The 20,439-nt window shown below is 48.3% G+C and overlaps 1 protein-coding gene across 3 annotated transcripts in view; it reads right to left on the bottom strand.

Moving 5' to 3' along the window:
- PGBD5 (piggyBac transposable element derived 5) overlaps window positions 1-20,439 on the bottom strand; it is a 144,604-nt gene that overhangs the window by 27,050 nt on the left and 97,115 nt on the right. For 2 of the 3 annotated variants that reach the window (XR_006519518.2, XR_011496053.1), the window contains exons 4-7: window positions 16,163-16,343; window positions 12,484-12,681; window positions 7,386-7,491; window positions 5,681-5,903 (exon numbers count right to left, since the gene is read on the bottom strand). Coding sequence is in view for 1 of the 3 variants with exons in the window: in XM_044757728.2 (XP_044613663.2) it covers window positions 5,708-5,903; window positions 7,386-7,491; window positions 12,484-12,681; window positions 16,163-16,343 (681 nt within the window). In the remaining 2 variants the exon portion in view is untranslated. Of the gene's footprint in view, window positions 1-3,520; window positions 5,904-7,385; window positions 7,492-12,483; window positions 12,682-16,162; window positions 16,344-20,439 lie in introns of those variants that run through there. The other variant, XM_044757728.2, reaches the window with a different exon arrangement.

The following is a 20,439-nucleotide window of genomic DNA, read 5'->3' as shown; positions in this document are numbered from 1 at the left end:
CTTTGATGAAGATTTGTCAAAGGAATGAATAAGAAAATGAATGAGGGATTACTGAGAAATATCAAAAGGGGAGGTGTGCCACCCAGGTGGTGCCTCTTGGCAGCAAGAGAGAAGCTGGGAGCTCTCTGTGCGCCAGCTGTCCCCTTTCATTCCTGCTGCACTTCCTCAGCCAGAGGCCTCCTCCCCTTAGGAAGCATGGGGTCCCTCACATGAGCACAAGCCGTGCACTCCCCCATCGTATTCCGCTCTCCTGCAGATCTTTTACCGAAGAAAGCGGCCCTCTCCTCTTCCTCAGTTTTCATCTCCCAACAGGGACACAAAAGGTCAAACTCCCAAGTAACTTAGAAAAGAAGTGTTAGCGGAGTAGCTAGTGAAGATGAGAATGTACAGCGTGGGGCAACTGACCCAGTCCCTCTTCCTGCTGGCATTTGATAGCAACAGTCCCAGTGCCACTTTGGTACCTGAAACTCTATTTTTAATTTTTTTTCATATGTTGTATCCACATAGATTGGGTTTGTTTTTTTTTTAAGATGACACCTGAGCTAACACCTGTTGCCAATCTTTTTTTCTTTCTGTTCTCCCCAAAGCTCCCCTGTACGTAGTTGTATATTCTACTTGTAGGTCCTTCTGGTTCCGCTATGTGGGACGCCACCTCATCATGGCTTGGTGAATGGTGCCAGGTCCGTGCCCAGGATCTGAACTGGCAAAACCTGGGGCCGCCCAAGTGGAGTGCACGAACTTAACCCCTTGGCCAAGGGGCTGGCCCTGTCTTTCACTTTTTATTTTTTTTAGAGATTTTTTCCTTTTTCTCCCAAAGCCCCCTGGTACATAGTGTGTATTTTCAGTTGTGGGTCCTTCTAGTTGTGGCATGTGGGATGCCACCTCAGCATGGCTTGATGAGAGGTGCCATGTCCACACCCAGGATTCGAACTGGCAAAACCCTGGGCCGCCAAAGCGGAGCTCATGCTCCTCTTTTATTTTTTATCAGGAGACAAGGACATACTTAAGAAGAAGGCTTAGAAATACTTTCAAAGATGAGACACTGAGAGAAGCCACAGAGAATCAAAGATTAAATAATGGAGTCAAAAGTGGGAAGTCTCAGCAACATTCCTAATAAAGATAGACGGCATCTGGGTGAGACAGCCAATTATGTGGATACAGGGGCCACATAATTAGAGGCTCCTTCATAGATGGATCTCTTCTCCAAAGCAGGCTGTGGAGGCCTGGGGCAGGGGCTGGGGCACCTTCCCAGGTAACCTTGTTGTGATCTTTTGGGGGGTCCCTTTTCTTTGGTACCCCAACTATGTAAGGCATACTTTCTACACCCAAGACTGTTGACTGTTGATGAGCTGTTGCTTAACGTAGGGGGACACAACCAGAAACAAGCTGGCAAGTGCGCACAGACCTGAGGAAGAGTCCAGTTGTAGCATTTTGGGGAACAGTCACTCTGTCACATCACCCATAGGATGGCAGGTGCCAGGGAACTCCAGGCATATTCCACGGCTGGACCTCACCCCTCCCCTAGTGCCGTACGTCCCAGCTCAGCGCCTGCTGCAGCCCAGGACTAGCCTCGTCCAAATGCCCTCCCAGACTGCAGTTCACTCCCAGCTCAGCTTGGGCTCCATCAGTCGTTAAATCAAAAGACATCCACTTCAGTTGAGGACAAGAAAGAACACATGCGAGTGACAGGCATGGTGGGATGGAGTGCACAGTGTCATCTGCAATATTTGGGTTTGGAAGAGAGGTTTGGGTTCCATTCTATACAAGCTACAGAAAGGAGAAAATACCCTATCGAGGCATTAAATAAATCGGGCTAACACTCCTAACTCTCTTGATGAGTCTGGGGAGCCAGGATGCAGAGCAGTTAGAGCTCGGCCTCTGGCATCAGGCCAGCCTAGGCATGAGACTGTGCCCCCCAAATTACCTGGCTTACCTGGGCAAGCCACTGAACCTCTCCCCTCACCATTTCTCCACCTGTGAACTAGGGTACAATGACAGTCTGTGCCTACCTCACAGGTTCCTGTAAAAAGAAAAGAGCTGGTGCACAGGAAGCACTCCAGGCCACATGAAACTGGCCTCATCTGTAGCCTTTCTCGTCCTGCTTTGCAAACCATTAGCCATGGGATGGTGCAGTAAGCCACGTGGTGGACAGCACCCAGTCAGCTTTCTCCCTTCCATCAGTATATCATTGAACTATTCTCACCCAAACCTCCATGACCTGTGGGGAAATGTTTTTTGCCATTAAACACAGACTGGAGGAGAATGAATGAAGCTTGGGACTCCTCATGTCACTCACTGATAACGTCTGTCTGTCTAACTTCCTCCCCCAGCAACTCGAGACCCCCCTCACTGTCTGATGCTGAGGCTGGTTCCCGTGGATGATGGTGGTGCACGGCCATAAATGGTGATCCAGAGCCTTCCAGTGCCTGTCATGGGTATCCGCAATCTTCTTGCCTCTGGTGCAATTGCAGAGTTCATTCAATTTTGGTGGCCAGGCCTTCCCTAACGTAGTCAATAAAGTGGATATCTTTGCCCAGAATGATCCAGGCACCAAGATTTTCCTATGTTACTTGCCTGAGTTTTGAAATATGGCCCTAGTATAATGTTCCACTGACCACAGTAAGACTTTTTTCAAAACTGAGGCTTTTTGGGAAGCAGAGTGTGGGGAAAAGAGACAATGGATATGAAATATAGATCCTGATAAGGAAGGTAGCAGAAATCTGTTCAAGTTAAATTCTCCTAAGAATTACCTTACCTAATTATGAACACAGCTGCAATCGTGGGCCCGCATCACAAACAGTGTGAAGCTCAGAACAGGGTTAAGTGACATTTGGTCAACAGAGATCTTCATTAGAGAAGCTTAGAAGCTTTGTCGATGTTTTGTTTTGTTTAAGTTGTGAAGCTCAATGTTCCATTTTTCTTTTCTAGACCCTGTGGCACAGACATCCCACAGGGGATTCATTTGCCATGGTGGCAGGACCAGGATGGAAAGGGCTCTCAGTGGTCAGGAGATGCAGCGGTGCCCACCTGCCTCACAGCCTTTGCCAGGGCTGTGCTGGCCCCCCTCTCATGAGAACCGCTCACCAGCCCTCTCCTGGTCACCAGGAATGGCCAGCTACTAAATGAGCCAATCCAGTGTTAGCCTGAGGGCCCTCAAACCCAGGGAGACACAAGCCGGGTGAACTTTAATGACAGCAATTCCTAGAGTCACATCTCTAAGAGAGGTCCATGTCCCTGCAGTTTCTCCTAACAGCACTACATGTCAATTTGTCCCTCTTCCAGAAGGAGGAGAGAGACTCTTGCCAACCTCATGAGGGCTGGAGTGGTCACCACAACCTCCACTGGAAACCCAACTCAATTCCTGTCTTTTTCAATCATTTGTCAGAAAACAGTGGGTACTGTTTTAGACACAGAGCACTAAAATGGTATAATTACTCTCTAATTAGTTGGTGGGCAAAGTCATCCACTACTCGTCACTTCTTCACGTTAACCTGGAATAACACATACACAGACTAGAAGAAAAGAGGAAGAATCACCTGTTTGGAAGGCAGACGCAGTATTTTCTCCAATGGCACAGGCATCTAAAATACAACTAAACTCACAGAACTAGGGCATCAATATATTTTTCTATTAGTCAATCTTCACTGGATTTTTAAAAAATTGCTCAATGGTTCATGATACTAGGAACAGTTAAAGTCATATACACCAGATTATATAACAAGAAATCAAATCTTAAAAGAATAGCCTGTAGTTTTGTCCCTGACTTTGTAAACAAATTCACACATTAACAAAGAATCGACATCTAAATAGACTTTTATTTTTTCTTTTACTTATTTGGACAGAAAAGAAAATTCATCAGCTTTCATTAGAGTCTCCTTAAGTGTTGGAAACACATTAAACTCAGAAATAGTGGAACTTGTAGAAAAGCATCACAAATTAAAAATATATTTCTCCATGTGGTAAAAGTGCTCTCAATCCAGTTAAAGGACACGGCAAAGGTGTTCTGAAATTCAGTTTGGAACTTGGCCTACAATCCGCGGCATTGAATCAAAACCACAGGGGAGGGTGATGGTCATGAGCCCAGGACACAGGAATGACATGGATTCGGGAGCATGCTGCCAGCAACACTTTCAATTAACTGGGTGTGAACAAGGAAAACAGTCCCGAAGCCTGAGCAGAATAGATTTGCATTTGTAAAAATCAGGGGCTACGCAAATTGGGTTGAAAGGGGATTGTGGAAATCCAGAAATTACTTGTTTCTCGTCTGTGGGGACCGCCAGACCAGCTGACCACTCTGGTGAGGGCTCCCCTGGAGATGTGTGAACCTCAGTTCGGAAAGAGCCCAGCTCATTTCGGGAAGTAAGTGGAGGCCTCACTGCCAGATGCTTGTCAAGTAGTCCTCTCAGCACAAAGGTGAGCAGGCCCTGCCCGCCTCGGGAAATCATACCCAACCAATCCGGCAGCCCGGTCCCACTGCGGGGTTTGCCAACACTGGCCACACCAGTCTGAGGATATGGCCTGAGACCAGCAAACACTGCCAGGGACTGCGCACGACAGAAAGAGAATTAGTGAGTGGTTATCCGTGGAGACGTTTTGTTGTTTGTTTCAGTAATGCTACATATTTTTCAAAACAAGTAATTCTGCCACTGTTAATGTCTGTGACAAAGCTTACGGCCTGCAGGCCCCCTGTGGTCCCTAACAGAGTGCAACCATATTTGTTCTGGAAGCAAGCTGCCCCTTCTGGCCCTAGCACAGAACACAGAACACAGAACTGTGATCATGCAAGGAGCCATGACTGGGGTGAGGCAAGGGGGTGAGAGGATGGGAAAGAAGGGGACATTTTCCTTTTACAGAAGATCTTAAGCAACAGTAAGAAAATAACCTGAAGATACATTTAAAAATAAAAAATAGCATCACACTTCACTGGGATTCTGTCAATGTTTTCCCTTTCTGCCATCCACCAGCCAAACAGATGAACTGAGCAGGAATGCCTCATTTATCAACCAGAATGGACAACCACGCCCCCATTTCATCACTGCATTTTAATGGCACCCATTTGTCTTTCTTCTACTCTCAGACCTGTTCTGTGCTGCCTGCACCAGGCAAATGCTGGCAAAGCCTCTGGTCTCCTATACATACTCGAACAATCTTAGCAATACAGAGCCCATCCTTGCTTGTTTCCTGTCACCTTTAGACATAGCATGAAATCAAACCATGTCACAAATGTCTTTACATCTTTACAAAGCAGGTATTTCTAGCAGAACATGCTATGCCTCATCCTACCCCTGGCACTTTTAGTGGCAACAGCCTTCCCAGGTCCCCTGTGCTAAGAGTTGAGTCTCTTTGCAGGCTCCACCGGTGTCGTGAGGATGGAGGGCCCTGCTGAGCAACTCACGACTGACAGCAGCACTGGCCCCATGTAGAGAGTCTGGGCTGGCATCGCTCTCTGCAGAGCGCTCACTGAGAGGTGGGTGGCTGCTTCCTGGAGGGAGGACATACTCTTCTTTGAACAGAAACTGGGACAGCAGCCATCCTCTGACCAGGTCCATTCTGGTCCCTCCAGAGGCCTTGAGCACCCCTCCCAGGCTGGGGCCACACACCAAGGCATCTCCGGGTCTGGTTGGGTAGGTCAGAATGGCAGGCTCTCTCCCTCTTGCCCCTCCCTCGAACTGGTCCTTACCTAAGCCTGGGGCCCATGCCAAGGGCATCACTGGGTTGGAGAAGCGTCCTCCAGGCCCAGCAGCTCTCTCACAAGTCTCTCGCCAAACTGTGCCCGGCTGTACCTCTTCACGTGGTAGGCGTCCGACATTTTGTACAGGATGTAGGCGTTATTGATAGCGATACTGACAGCAAACCAGAAGACCTGTTGCCAGGTCTTATTTGGTTTATGACAAATGAAATACCTAAAAGGACAGAGAGAATAAGAAAGGCTGACTCAGAGGGTTTCTGGGTACCCAGTTCAGGAGAGAGATTCCCAAAAGGCCTGAGCATGGTCAGCAAGATGCTGCAGGGGTGCTGTGGGGGTAGGAATCAGGCAGGGGTAGGGCTGGCTCTTGCTGAGGCTTTGTCACAATGAACTTTACTTATGACAAAGACGATGAAGACAACTCCTACCAAAGGAGCAGGTGAGCCACTTGAGGAGATTCCGAAACCAGAAGCCAGGCCTTTCTGTGGGGCAGCTCACAAGCTCTGAGTCAGCAGGGCCCAGTTAGACCCTCGGGCTTCCCTGCTTGCTAGGAGCCCTTCCCAAATGCTGTGTTCTGTGCATAGCGAACTGCTTCCATTTCCCCAGGGTCAGGCTCATCAGCAGCTCTGTGCCTCTGCAACAGGTTCCCTTTTTCCTGAGCACACATCTCTTTGCCACCACCACCTTCCCTTCAGTTCGAGGACAGATATCACCGCAGGGAGGCCTTCTCTGACCCTGAGACTGAGGACAGTGTTCTTTCTGGGCACACCTATCTTAGGATTCATCCCTGTGTTCTGTTCCCCTTGAATGCAAAGTGTTTGAGGGTCACTATCCTCAATCTACTAAAATGCCCGGCACAGAGCAGCACCCAACAGATAGCTACTAAATACCTATAGTTTTCTTTGTAATAACCACATGGAACTCAGCAAGTGCTGAGCTTGTTCAACGACTCCCTAAGAAGCGGAGCTCCCTTTCACACTTAGGCCAAGTTTTCCAGGGAAGACCAGGTCCTTGGTTTCCCTTCTCTGCCATGAAAAAGCCCAGAAGATGTCAATTACCCTCAAAGAGGGCCGAGTAAACATCCAACTGCCTTTTAGGTTGTGAGGCTCAATCCTAGTAATGTAGTAATAGTCACACTGAGGTTCAAAAGCAATCATTTCTTGAGTTCCTGTTATGGATATAATGACACTCAGCCAGGAGATGGTATTGTGGGGATGTGTGTACATACACCATGCATACTGTCTATTCTATGTGGACGCTTAAGATGAGACCACGCCTGATGCAGGAGTCCGTATTTGAAATTAACCAGTGCTGGAAAACATACTCAGTGTGACAATGCCTGGGCCTGATGTTCAGTGGTCCATGGGTGTGGAGAAGGAGGGCAGAATGCGTTAGAGAGACACAGAGGGTGCAGGGTCTGGACCAACAATTGAGAAACAGCAGGCATTGAGTAAGTGGAAGGAAGGGCAGCTCTGGGCAAGGAGATGGAGAGGGTGGCAAAGGAGGCAGGGTACCCAGAGGTGAGGAGGGCTGCACGGGTGAGCCTGGGAGGCCAAGATGGGGCTCAGGATTCCTCTCACAGGGTCTTTAACTTTCAATTGTGAACCTGGGGAAACTAGTGACCACCACCAATTTCTCCACTCTGTGATGCGGAGCCTGCAAGAGCCCTCCTGTGGATGGGTGTCGGCTGTTCACTCACTTGCTGTACTTGTCATCATATCTGCAGATGTAGCTGAGGTGAGCGGCAAACGCCTCCACAGCCAAGGGACAGGGGATCTCCCCACGCTTCCTCTTGATGATCATGCCTGCAGAGAAGAGAGAAGATGAATCCCCTCCAAACTGCCTCCTGCAAACTCGGATTCACAGACGTGCCTGTCTCCACCCTGCGGGCTGTCCTGAGGTGAAATGGAGAGCAGAGGCGGCGATGAAGAACCCACAATGCACACCTGTCACCACATGCTTCAGAGGAGTTGAGGGAAATATCAGAGTTAGGTGAGTGCAAAGGTATCTGCCAGCTGAGACATGGCATCCGAGGTACAGGGGTATCACAGGGCACGCAGGGTTATGACGGGCCCAAAGATGGCTTTAAGTGGCACTGGGGAAGGTGCTGCACCCGACTGGGCCTTGAAAGAGCAAAAATGGAAATGCAGACTCACTCTCCCCTCCTTCTCCCTCCCTTCACGGGCTCTGGGCGGGCTGGGAGGCGGAGCAGGTGGCTGAGGTTAGAGCGTACCAGTGGTCATTTCTGCCGGCCCTGACTGCCTGCATCAAAGCAGAGGGTGGAAATAGAGGCTCAGAAGGCGCTGCCCCCAGCCCCGGGCTCCATCCTGTCACGCCTCCCAGGACCTCCGGGGTCTCGTGGATGTTGACCAAGGGATGGAAAGCATCCTCTGCATCCCAGCTTCACACCTGAGGCCCAGACCTTGGGAGGTTTCCCATTTCAGCTCCGTTTTAATATGCCTGACTTCCAAGTACAGCCTCCTCTAGGTCTAAAGAGACTCTGGCTCCATCAGGGCCCCATGGAGACCACATGGACAAGAGCAGGTCAGCCCATGCCTACAAAGAAACAAAATCCCCTCTGTTCTTTTCTCAGAAGTAGAGGACAACTCATTCTGAGTCACCAGGGTTCTCAATAAGGATCACTCTCCAAGGAAGGACCTTGGAGTTGGCTGCGTCCCTGGAGCTCCCAGTCTGCAGATTTCAGCAAAACCAGTGCAACAGCTTCTGGACTGCCACTGTCCCAGTATAGTCCTGCGCCATATAAGGACATTTGTGTCACTGACGAACTGCATATGTGATGGTGGTCCCATAAGATTAGTATCATGTATCCTAGGTGTGTAGTAGGCTGTACCGTCTAGGTTTGTGTAAGTGCACTCTACAATGTTTGCACAACCATAAATCGCCTAATGACGCATGTCTCAGAACGCATCCCTGTCATTAAGCGACACATGACTGTATACCCAGCCACAGGAGACCCGCTTTAACTCATTTCCTTCCCATCCTGTACATATCTTTTAACTTAACGTAAGGATTTCAGCATGGAATCTCAGTAGAGCGACTTCAAAACCCAGGTCTGCATCAGTCTCCTTGAGCATTTCTCCCAGTTTATAAACCGTATCACCCTCCTCCCTGGTGACATTTCGGATTCTGAGGTACCATTCCAGCTGGAAAAGGTAAGGGTCTGTCCTATAGTAGCCTTTTCTGAAGTCTGAAAAGCTTCAACATTGGAATATTGACAAGAGGTTCACTGTCTTTGCTGACTTCCTAACTGGGAATGACATGTACGTAGCCCACAGGCTCCCTGGGTGGACTCTGTATATTGGCAGCTGTTTGTGAATCTCTGTGCACAGCTATACTCTATGTGTCTACCTCTCTGACACCGTGTGAATCGACAGAAACACGTCTCCACCTTCCAGCGGTGGTTCTGTCTACCATTTTCCTCAGGCTTTTTGTGCTTTGGCTGACATCTATCCGAATCCTGTAGGTCTGAATGAATGATCAAGACCTAATTCGTCATCCTGTACAGACATCTTGCATTCACATTAGTCTCAAGGACTCTGAACTCCAAGCGGCCAAAGACTCTGGTAGGGAAATGACAGACTCAACATGGATTTCAGAAGAAAAGCAAAGGATTTGGTTCTCAATGGGGATGTCCCTTGACATATGACAGCAGTAACTTTTAAAAGCCCATGCATATGCTTATACTCTCTGCGAGAAGGTTAATTTTTCCTAAGAAGCTGGAGTAAAGAATAATAAACCAATTCCTAAAATGTTTATAACTAGCTATATATTTTCCAAAATGGAAATTCTGCTTAACTTTTAGAAAAGTATATGGTCACAGTAGAAGAGAGTATAAAGCTGAAAAGCAGTCTAGAATGTATGAGACTTTATCATCTGGGTGACATTTAAAATAAGAGGGAAAGTAGGATGGCTCGGTAAATGGCTCAGGTACAGAGGCGGGCTGCTTGGTCAACCAACCCTTGCCACTCAACTAAAACAAAAATAGTAGAAGCCCAACTGGTGCCACGCACCAAAATGAATCTGAACTGGATTACACAAAGAACACAAATCACGCTACAGAACGACCCGGGGAAACTCACACTCGTGTGGCCTTGGACAGAGCAGAGACTTTTAAAGCGTCAGAGCAAAGAACATGGTCAACAGATTTGCCCATACAGAAATGAAAAACTTCTTTATTTTAAAAAAATACCAAAATTAAAGCAAAAGGAAAATAAACGCAGAAGAATATTTGCATAAAATTTGCTATCAAGTTAATAAGAAAAAGTCAAATACCTTGAAAGAAAAATTTACAAAGAAATCATTCAAAATTAGCCAGTAAACATGTGAAGAGATGCTCGACCGCACTAATAGGGCAATTCCCATTTAAAATTTTGTAGAATTTTCATCCATCATATTCACAAACTTAGAAAAGAAAAAATTAGTGTTGGTAAAACAGGAGGAATCTCGGTCCCCATGGAACCCATCGCAACGGTAAACAAGTATAGCCTTTTGGTGACACATGAGCAAAATCCTTAAAAATGTGCCTACTCTGGTCCAGCATTTCCACTTTTGGATTTATCTTGAAGAAATGATCAAAGATGTACCCGAAGATTTTTGTATGAAGATATTCACTATATCAGTATTCTATTGTGAAAAAATCGATCATTAATAGGCAGAGAGATAAAGAGATTATGACAGATCTAAAAGGATGGAGTACTAGGTATCTTTTAAAAATCATGTTTTTGAAATACACTGAAAGGAAAACTATCTCCCTTCACTTAAAAAAAAAAAAGACTCTAAGATGTGGAGCAGGAGAAGGACTTCCAGTGCCGAGGAACAGCTGGTCACCCAGCCTCAGCCACCTTAAACCTTCCTTCCTCCGGCTGGTGTCCTCTCTCCCTCCGCTGCACCCAGGCTCTGAGCTCCCCTGCAGGGCTCTCCTCTCAGGAGTGTGGCCTGGCTCACTGGTGCCCATAGACTCCAGCCTGGGTGCTGTTGAGAGGCACTGTGGGAGGGACCAGGGGCCCTGGAGGTGGGAGTTAGTCTACAGTGATGCTCTGGGCATACTCTTTGGGATTTTTAAGGGAGTCTAGGATGTGGGACTTTATGATTTCTAACAGAGCACTTCAGAAATGGAAACTATAACTGAATTAAAACACAAATAAACACTGTTTCAGCATATTTAAAAATCAACCCTACAAATTTTCTCTTCTTCCGCCATCAATATCCTCCTTACTTGTTCCTTTGGTGTCTGACTGAAGGGTCTCAACCCTTGAGATTATGATTTTAAGATTTGTCTCCTCAATCCTATTGCACGCTTCTCTCTAAACTCCCCAGATGCATTCTTTTCTCTTCGTTACCTCATTTCACCCAGCTCAGACGGGTACAATGTCCTGGTTTGAGACATCTTTTCTTCAGAGGCTATCACTTAAAATACTTTGGTGGGAAGCAGCTCGTGCACCCTACTCCCAAATGTGTTCCCTAGAAATGCCCTTGCCCTGCACCAAGGCCCAAACGCCGGAGTACAACAGTCCAATTCAAACCCCTGCCTTCAGCCTCAGGGTCAATTCCAGACCTGTCCTCTACATGCCCTTGACACAGCGCTCAAGAAGAGCAGCTTTCCTCACCTCTACACCGAAATGGGGTGACAACACCCCTATGGCTGAGTCCCTTTACTGTAACCTCCACTGAAATGTAATGCAATTTAGGTGTGTGTGGGGGTGAGGGACGGGAATAAAGGACAGACATTAAAGCCCGCCCCCCCACCCCCAATACATACACACCACACACACATGCAGGCAGGCAGACAGACACAGACACACACACCCATGAGCTCCTTGGCGGTGTTCTTTCAAAAGTGAAGAGGAAAGATGTCTTAATAGAAAAGAACACAAGGGACTTTTCAAATATACTATACAACTGTAAATATCTTTTGTAAAGTACCCCTTTGTCATTTCAATTTCCTTTTCAGCAGTTTAATAATATTTTAGCTGTACTTTAAATACAGACTCGTTACTAAATAAATCCCTTTGTTATGAATAGATTTTCAATCCCAAGGAAAATTAATGATGAAATCAACTAAATACCCAAAAACCCAAAGCAAGTTAACTACTTTTTTTTTTTGAGGAAGATTAGCCCTGAGCTAACATCTGCTGCCAATCCTCCTCTTTTTGCTGAGGAAGACTGGCCCTGAGCTAACATCCCTGCCCATCTACCTCTGCTTTATATGTGGGACGCCTATCACAGCATGGCTTGCCAAGCGGTGCCATGTCCGCACCCAGGATCCGAACCGGTGAACCCCAGGCTGCTGAAGTGGAACATGCAAACTTAACCGCTGCGCCACCCAGCCAGCCCCAGCAAGTTACATTCTAAGAAAGACATTGAAAAGATAAGAATGGTTGATTTCTTTCCCCCTCCCATTAGAAAAGCTTTTTCACATAATCCTAGATGATGAAATGATCATGTAAATGTCATTCAAATATAGCTAACTGTCACATCATGCACAACCTGGGGAACTAAGGGAGGCCACTCAAGTCACCCACAAATCCCACCATCCCTGTTTCTCCTAAAGCTGACCAGTCACGGGAATTGATAGCCCACTGGCTCAGGAAGCTCTTGACTCCTAGCCAGATGCAGCAGCAACTTCTACGTGGCCCAGGGGCTGGTGAGGAACAGCATTCAGCCTGACACCAGAGCTGCACAGCCAAGAGAGGCCTCAAACTCACTCCCCCCACGTCCTGCTCAAGCTCACCAGCATGCCCTCTGCCACCCTAAGTCCCGACAGCAGTCTGCCCCACCTTGCTGCACGGGTGAGTAGGCGTTGGTCAAGAAGCGGAAGTGCCCTTTGTTGTACCAGCAGATCAGAGACATGTTCCCCTTCATCTTGATCTCGTGCTGGCCACGGGCCGGAGGGGTGGTGGGGTTGGTCAGCATGGACGGTGGCAGGCCGGTACAGTCACTCTTCCTGGAGCTGAGCAGGCCGCAGCAGTAAATCTCTGGTGGGGAAAGGGACATAAAACCACACATCCTCAGAGAGGCCAGGCCCTGGGCATTCTGGAGGAAAGGACGGTACTGCCCTGTTCTGAGGCTGACACTTGGGAGACAGACCCTCTAGAAGCCCCTCTAGAAGTGACTGCTAAAGTCTGGGGACTTTTATCCCAGATCTGCTGCCTCTCCTGGTACTTCTATAAGTATGTTTAACACTACATGTAGGACCATAACATAAGCAGTGAATCAACAGCGATGATATGAGCACTCATTTTTAGAGGGCTCACTGTGTTTCAGGAACAGTGCTATGTATGTGTAATCATCCTCCCAACTGCTTCCAGAAACTTCTGCACTCAGTAGGTTACTGAACCCACATTAAAGAAGAGGAACTGAGGCTCATGGCTGGGAGGGCGAAGATGTCTGTCTGATATCCAAACCTGATCACAGTTATGTCACCCTAACACTCGCACCTAAGACTCGACTGGCCGTGGGCCCAGCCCTGTGTCCAACTGCACAGCACCCAGATGCAGCCGTACAAGATGGAGCCCCCATCCCGGTGGGGGAGCTCAGCTAAATGCAGAGTAAAGAATCATCAAACTACACGCACCGAACAGTGTCTTGCCTGTGAACATAATGCGCAATATGAGTGGATGAGAGAGTTTCCTGAGGGAGAAGGAGCTTGAACGCAGCCTCTAAGACCCGGAAGATTCCATGGAGGTGGGAGGGATTGTGAGAAGAGACCAGCATGAACAAGGAGACCTCTCTCAATTACACCTGGGCCCAAGGTCCTAACCAGTCCTTCCTCCTCATAGGCCCGCCCCTCTCAGCCAGGCCAGGTGGCCACAGGGAGCCATGGGGAAGCCCGCTTCTCCCCGCAGCCCATCTCCTCAGTCTGAACGTTTGGAGGTGACATGAAGCGGCACTCTTGACTGAAGGCCCTGGGAAGAGTCTCATCCTTTGTTCTCTTATCAGCTCATTGTAGACCAATACAGCATCATCCTAACTTCAAAGATTCTACATTCCACACATTCCTCATCACTGCCTCTCTACCCACGCTGGAAAGATAAGGTGATGAATTCCTCCCCTCCCTGAGCCAACTCAGCCCCACCGGAGCAGCAGTGGGCATGGAATAAAACCCACTGGGTGGCACGTTTGAGTCTCGCTGCCCCAAGAGAGGGCTGCTTGCTGCTCACACCTCTACAGATGAAGCCACTCAAACTACTCTAGTCTTGAGATTTAAAATGTCTTTAAAACAGGGAGGAGAACTAGATGAACAAGGACAAGGGTGTTTTAAATCACCCGTGTGGGGCTCGGTATACACAGCCACCCAAAGAGCAGCTGCGTTTTCATAAGAGCGGAAGAAGAAAATCCAAACAGCACCCAAGTTTGCATTAATTTGTCCCTTCATGATGATTATATGAACATTTTTTTCGAGCTGTTATTTTACAGAGCCATCTCTGTGCACCCCAGGAAGGGCAGCGAGGATCTCAGCTATGACTCCTTTCTTCAACGTTGGCTGCCCATTAGAATCCCAAGGGGGCCCCAGCCCAGATCAATATAGTCAGAGCCCCTGGGGGTGGGTGCAGCCATCAGTGTGGGTGATGGAGAACCACCGTGCTAAATGTTAGTCATCACAGGTGAAGCCCATGAGACCTTGGGTGAACAGCTTAATAGCTTTAGATGCTTCTAAAAAATAGGCAATGAAATCTTTGCCCACTCTTGGAAAAACTCAAATTCTATGTCTAATTATGTTCTTCCCTCTAGATTTTCCTCCATCCTCTCCCTAATCCCCTAAGCTGGGGAGCACCCACTTCCGCCCAGAGTCACAGGCCAGCATGCCTAGCTCTCAGGGAAGCAGCACTGATGGCCCATGATAGTCCTTTGGCCTCCTCCTCACTCTGCACCACACCAGCCCCACCCTGACACACTTGATTCGAGCTGGCCTTGACTACACTACCTGACCCTCGATCCAGGCAATGGCAGTACAAACACTGTGAGGCAGGAAGTGGCCCATAATGCATGCAGACACTATCAGGGCAGTTCTAGGAACTCCAGGGGCTTCATCACCATGCATATGGCACTCACGCTTGGACTTACATGAGCAGGCGAGTGGGGGTGACTCTCACCACATGGTCTAACAGGAGAACCCATTATTCTTCCAATGTGGCTGGTTAATGTACATTAGGGTCAATTTTCTCCAATTTGACTTCCATGGCCCCTCTCCATTTAGTCTGATCCTGTACACTGAATTCTCTCAACAATTAAACACTGAAACCTGCTGGGAACCAGACTTTGCAGATGAGTAAGATGCAGCCCAAGCCGGCAGGGGCACAGAGTCCAGGGGTTCATCATAGTTGCTGAGGTTGAAGGTCGGAAGCTGTTGGCTCTGTTGCTTGAGAAGGTTTTGTTGTAAGGCCAGATGTCTTATCTGTTGCTAAGCAATAGGTCTGCAAATCTAGTGGCTGCTGTCGTGAGTGGGGGCTTTTGGTGTTTCTCCTGAGAGGATCACACATAAACCCAAACACAGGACAAAGCGAAGGCAAAGGCAGCTGCCACAGGTGCCCAGACTTGGTCCAGATCTTCTTCTATAGCTCCGATTTCCACCAGAGCCACAGAGGCCTGCCCAATCTTAGCAACAAATGAACCAAGAATCTTAGCACTGAGGGAAACTCAGACCTTTCCAAGGCCCCTTGTACTGCTGACTGTATTAATCCACACAATTCTCTGCAGCATCTGCATGGTCCTTGTCTGCCAACTGGAAGGGGCCACATTATGGACGGGGTGAGTTCAGGAGACTCCCTAAGAGCCTTACTTCGTAGGAGGTGTGCCTAGGTGCTACAGACTGAATGTTTGTGTCCCCCTCCCAAATTCATATGTTGAAAGCCTAATGCCCATGGTGATGGTTTAGGAGCTGGGGCCTTTGGGAGGTGATTAGGCCATACAGGTGAAGTCCTCATGAATGAGGTTAGTGTCCTTATAAAAGAGAAGCCACAGAGCTCCCTTGCCCTGTCCATCATATGAGGACACAGCAGGAAGAAGTCTGCCACGCTGCAGAGGGCCCTCACTGGACCATGCTGGCACCCTGATCTTGGACTTCCAGCTTCCAGAACCAAGAGAAATAAATTTCTCTGTGGTACTGTGTTACAGCAGCCTGAATGCACTGAGACATCAAAAGAACTCCTTCCTTGACCATGGTCTTACAACAAAGGACACAAATGTGCCCTGAAGACCGGGAAGAGCTTTGTGCTGACATTGTCCCCCAGACCATGAGCCTATGACTGATACCTCTTCAGATCTCCATGGCCCAGCAGTGTCCAGATACAGAGCAGATACGCGGCAGGCTGAAATAATCTATTCCCGTAGGGAAGGGCCTCCTTGCCTAGCATGCTGTGGTCTGTGCTGGCCACTGCACACCTGCAACCCCAGACCTCTCCCACCTCTTCTCCAAGGGAGCAGGGCTGTGCTCAGACCACTCGCCACTTGACTAACCTTGCTTTTCAAACTCTTCAAACAGGGTCAGGCTGGTGATGCTGGGCCCCGTAAAGATGATGTAGTTCTTGCCTGCCGCGTTCTGGCACAGGCTCCTGGCCACCATGCTGTGGAGTTGGGGCTTATTCTTCAGTGCATCCAGCCCATCTGGGCCCCCGCCTTCCTTCAGGTGGACGTAAATCTTTAACAGAAACACACAGGGGTCAGTGAGCTCACAGCAAGTCTGGCTGAGAGCACAGCTTCTGTCATTGGGCCGGGAACATGGTGGAGAGCCACCCCCTCCTTGGGCCATGGGTTTAACAGTCCCTGCCACCCCTACCATGTCCTCAACCCACAGAAGCCCCAGGCCACTCCCATGGCCACGCCACAGCCTCGGTAGCTGGTGGTTCAGCCCAGGACTCTTCAGTTTGGAATGTCAAGATGGAGAAGGAGAGGACAAACAGTTACAAGTAGTGAACATGACTGCTAAAGTCAACGCAAACACAGTCCCCTGTTCTGAAGCACAGGAACAACTGAAGTTTACCATAAATAAAAGTGAAGGCTACCTCAGCTGTGAGGATTAACTTATCTGTGCACTTTCTGTTTGCACATAGGCTTTTAACTCACAAAGCACATCCACAATAACTGTTTCTCTTATTCTTTACAGTATCCACCATGCAAGCAGAAAAGGCAGAGTTCACCTCACACTGCAGAGCAGGAGACAGCGTCGACAATTAAAAGCTCGCCTGAGGTCCTAGGAGCAGCAAAGAGGATGTGCTAGAATGAGTAAGCAATTTTTAAACTCTCTGTCTCATGAACATCTTCCAGGAACATCATCAAAGGGGTAGGCACAGGCAACAGAAACAGATTCTAGCAGAGGATGGTCCTCCAATGGTTGACTTAGGTATGAAGAATTATCATACGAGTATTACTCTTGCTCTCTTCTAGGGAGAATAGTTCTTCTCATGGAATGTTCTGGATGCCCTTGCTGGCAGCAGCTCACAAGCTAATAGTGCTCACCTGTGCCTATCACAATGCCCAGGACCACAACTGACACTTGGTGGGAAATGAGGCTAACCCTGACTGTCCTCCAAGGCACAGAACTGCTGAGTGCATGACTGTCCACACAGACTGCTAATGACACACTGCTGAGAAAACTGAGATGGACCATAAGGAGGACCCAGGCATGTCCACAGCATCAGTGCTTGGTCAAACGATTTCAGACAATCACTTGCAAAATAAGGTGTCTGATGTTCCCAAGGCAGATGAAGAGCAGGTGAATGTAGGTCTAATTCTAAAAGCAGCTCATCTTCTGAGGGCTAATCCTTCCCAACCACCACCTGCATGGTCCTCAAGAAGGACCCTACCTTCTTGCAGCCTGGCAGGCAATGGCTTGACGATGCAGAACATTTCTGTAGACAGCTCAGCAGGACTCCAACATTTCGTTTTGGGATCTCTCTGCTTTTACCAACTCAATCCCCAGAAGCAATCTCTTTGACAAAGATTAAAACACTGAGACAGAGAAGCCAGTCATCTCTGCCACATGTCACACGTGATCCTGGCTGAACGAGGATATTTTCTCAGAACCTGTCTTCTCTCCTCAGCAAAGCCCAATTCTGTGGCCACTACCATGGGTTTCTGCACCTAAGGCCAGCTCTGACTCCTCTCCCAGATATCCTATCTGAACCCCCACCATAACCACACTGGGCACTGTGTGTCCTCAAATCCATCTTATGGACAGTGACCGCTGTCCCATGTGTCACTGGAAAGGAAATTTCCCATCCAAACCCAAGATTCTCACTCAGGATGGGAGGTGTGTTATTGGAGCCCAGGCCCAACCCTGATGATCCCCATGTGGTTTCCAAAGGCCTCCCTGAGAGATGGGGGCAGTCATTGGCAAACTCAGCCCCACACAAGCAAAACTGAACAGGATTAAATGCAAAATTCTGTAACTAAGTTCAAAACTTAACTGCACCTAATACAGAATGTAAGAAATGTGACTTAGCAAGACTACTTTTAGAAAATAAACAAAAACGAAAACTTTGGAGATGGATGACTCTAAGTCATTGGATGCTGTGACTGGCCAAGAAATTAGTAGGACCTCGGCCTGCGTTAATAACAAGGGTGGTGACCGTCTTACTCTCCTCTCGTCAAATTATGATCAGTTCTTCTGGGTGCCACACTTCACAAGGCATAATGTGTGGTGGGTTGCGTACTAGTTTGCTTGGGCTGTCATAACTAAGTACCACAGACTGGGGGGCTTCAATAACAGATACTTATTTTCTTGCAGTTCTAGAAGTCCAAGATCAAAGTGTTGGCAGAGTTGGTTTCTCCTGAGGTCTTTCTCTTTGGCTTGTAGATGGCGTTTTCTCAGTGTCTTCACATGGTCTTCCCCCTCTGTGTGTCTCTGTCCTGATCCCCTTTTCTTATAAGGACACCAGTCAGATAGAAGTGAGGCCCACCCTAATGACCTCATTTTACCTTAACTACCTCTTTAAAGACCTTATCTTCAAATAAGGTCACTTTCTGAGGTCCTAGGGGTTACCATTTCAACATATAAATTTGGCTGGCGTGGAGGGGGAGAGTTCAGCCATTACTGATGGGGTGGTGCTAAACCCTGAGGAGCACGGATGGATCCAAGAACCCTTCTTTTGGCTACAGAGCTATACTGTAGAATGACGACTAAGATCTTTCTAAGGCAGAACCAGGATGAATACATACACTGGTTAGAAAACAGATCTGCTCAGCATCAGAGCCCTTACCAACATTCAGAGCTACCCAAACATTGAATGGGTGGTCTCAGAGAGGCTCCGGGATAAGCCAGATAGCCACTCTGAAGGTCTGAACACAGAATGAGGGCTCAGCTGGACAGCTGTTGAGGTCCCTCCCAACACTGAGATTTTGACATTTCCTTCACACCCTTTAGTGTTTATCTGGATCTGAGTTTCAGATGCAGGTGTATGTCCATGTCAGCGAGTAGTAAAGAGCCACACACATGCCAAATTCAGATGCGCCAACAAAGCTGCATACGAGACAATGCCCCTCCTGATGACGTGCAGCCCCTATTCACAAGAGGATGGAAGACTGAGAGAGTAGGTCTGAACGTGGCCATCTCAGGTGGCCGACATCAGCCAGAATGACACTGCCCTGCTGAAGTCCTAACAGCAAAGGGTCCCAGTGTCTAAATTCAGAGAACTGAGTCCTGGATCAAACAGTAACATACAGAGAAGTGTATCTTTCTAATGGTTTCTTGCCAACAGCTTTCCAAGCTAAAGCACTGGGTGATCCAAAGTCTTAGAAACTCACCTCAGCAATAATGTAAGTCCCGGAAGGTGGGTTATCCAGGTTTCCAGACAGCATGGGCTTCAAAGCACGGTACACCTTCAAGATGCCACCCCTCTGACTTCCAGACTAGATTCAGCTGCACAGACTTTCCCTCTCTGCTCTCTTTGGAAGTGTGGATGTCCTCAGGATTGGGGTGTGGATGGCATGTAGAGGCTGCATGGACCTGCTACAGCCCCTGTTGGGGTAATACTCAGAACAGAACTCGAGCACCAGACCAGGGAACAGTGAGTCCTTCACACAATCCTGAGGAAATGGCCACTTTTCCTGTTGATTGCAACACAGGTATCTAAGTATGTAAGCAAATAACTGAAGGCAAGGAAGAACTTCCTGCTTCCAACTCTCCTGCCAGGGTAGAGGAGGGCCAAGGCAGCAGCTCCCAATTACCAGCAACGTGCAACCTTCCCAGTGACCAGAGCTGGCGGACGTCCACTGAGACCACGTCAAAGCACCTTCCCCACTACCTGGGCCACAGGGAAGGCAGTGCACACTACCATCCACCAACGCCCACTGCTCTAGGAACAAGAGAGCATCAGGATTGCGGTATGACTTTCAGGGGCCCAGGGCACTTTTGCTTCCATGGGCCTCTCTTCCCGAAAAAGTATTTAAAAAATTCTATTTTACAACTGCATTAAGCATTACGACAAATACATCATTACATATTCAAGCACTTCCTCCAACTTAAAATTTTTTTCTCCCTCTGATTTTAAGAGAAAGAGAAACATTTTCCTCAGCCCCTAAGAGTGTTATGGCCCTTGGCACTGCTCCTGCTCACCTAACAGAGAAGTCAGCCAGGCAGTAAGGGGAGTGAAGAATGGATTCTAATCTGGAGAGAGGAACATAACAAGGCAGGGAGAGGTGGTAGAGGTGGCAGGCGGTGTGGGCAAGACGTATGAGTCCAGTTGTGATCACGTTGAGTTCGAGGTGCCTGAGACACATCCCAGCAGAAGCCACAG

Source organism: Equus asinus, chromosome 2, assembly GCF_041296235.1.
Source record: "Equus asinus isolate D_3611 breed Donkey chromosome 2, EquAss-T2T_v2, whole genome shotgun sequence".
NCBI classification, from domain to species: Eukaryota; Metazoa; Chordata; class Mammalia; order Perissodactyla; family Equidae; genus Equus; species Equus asinus.
Note: the sequence above shows the minus strand (reverse complement) of the source record. Positions and strands in the feature narration are given on the sequence as shown.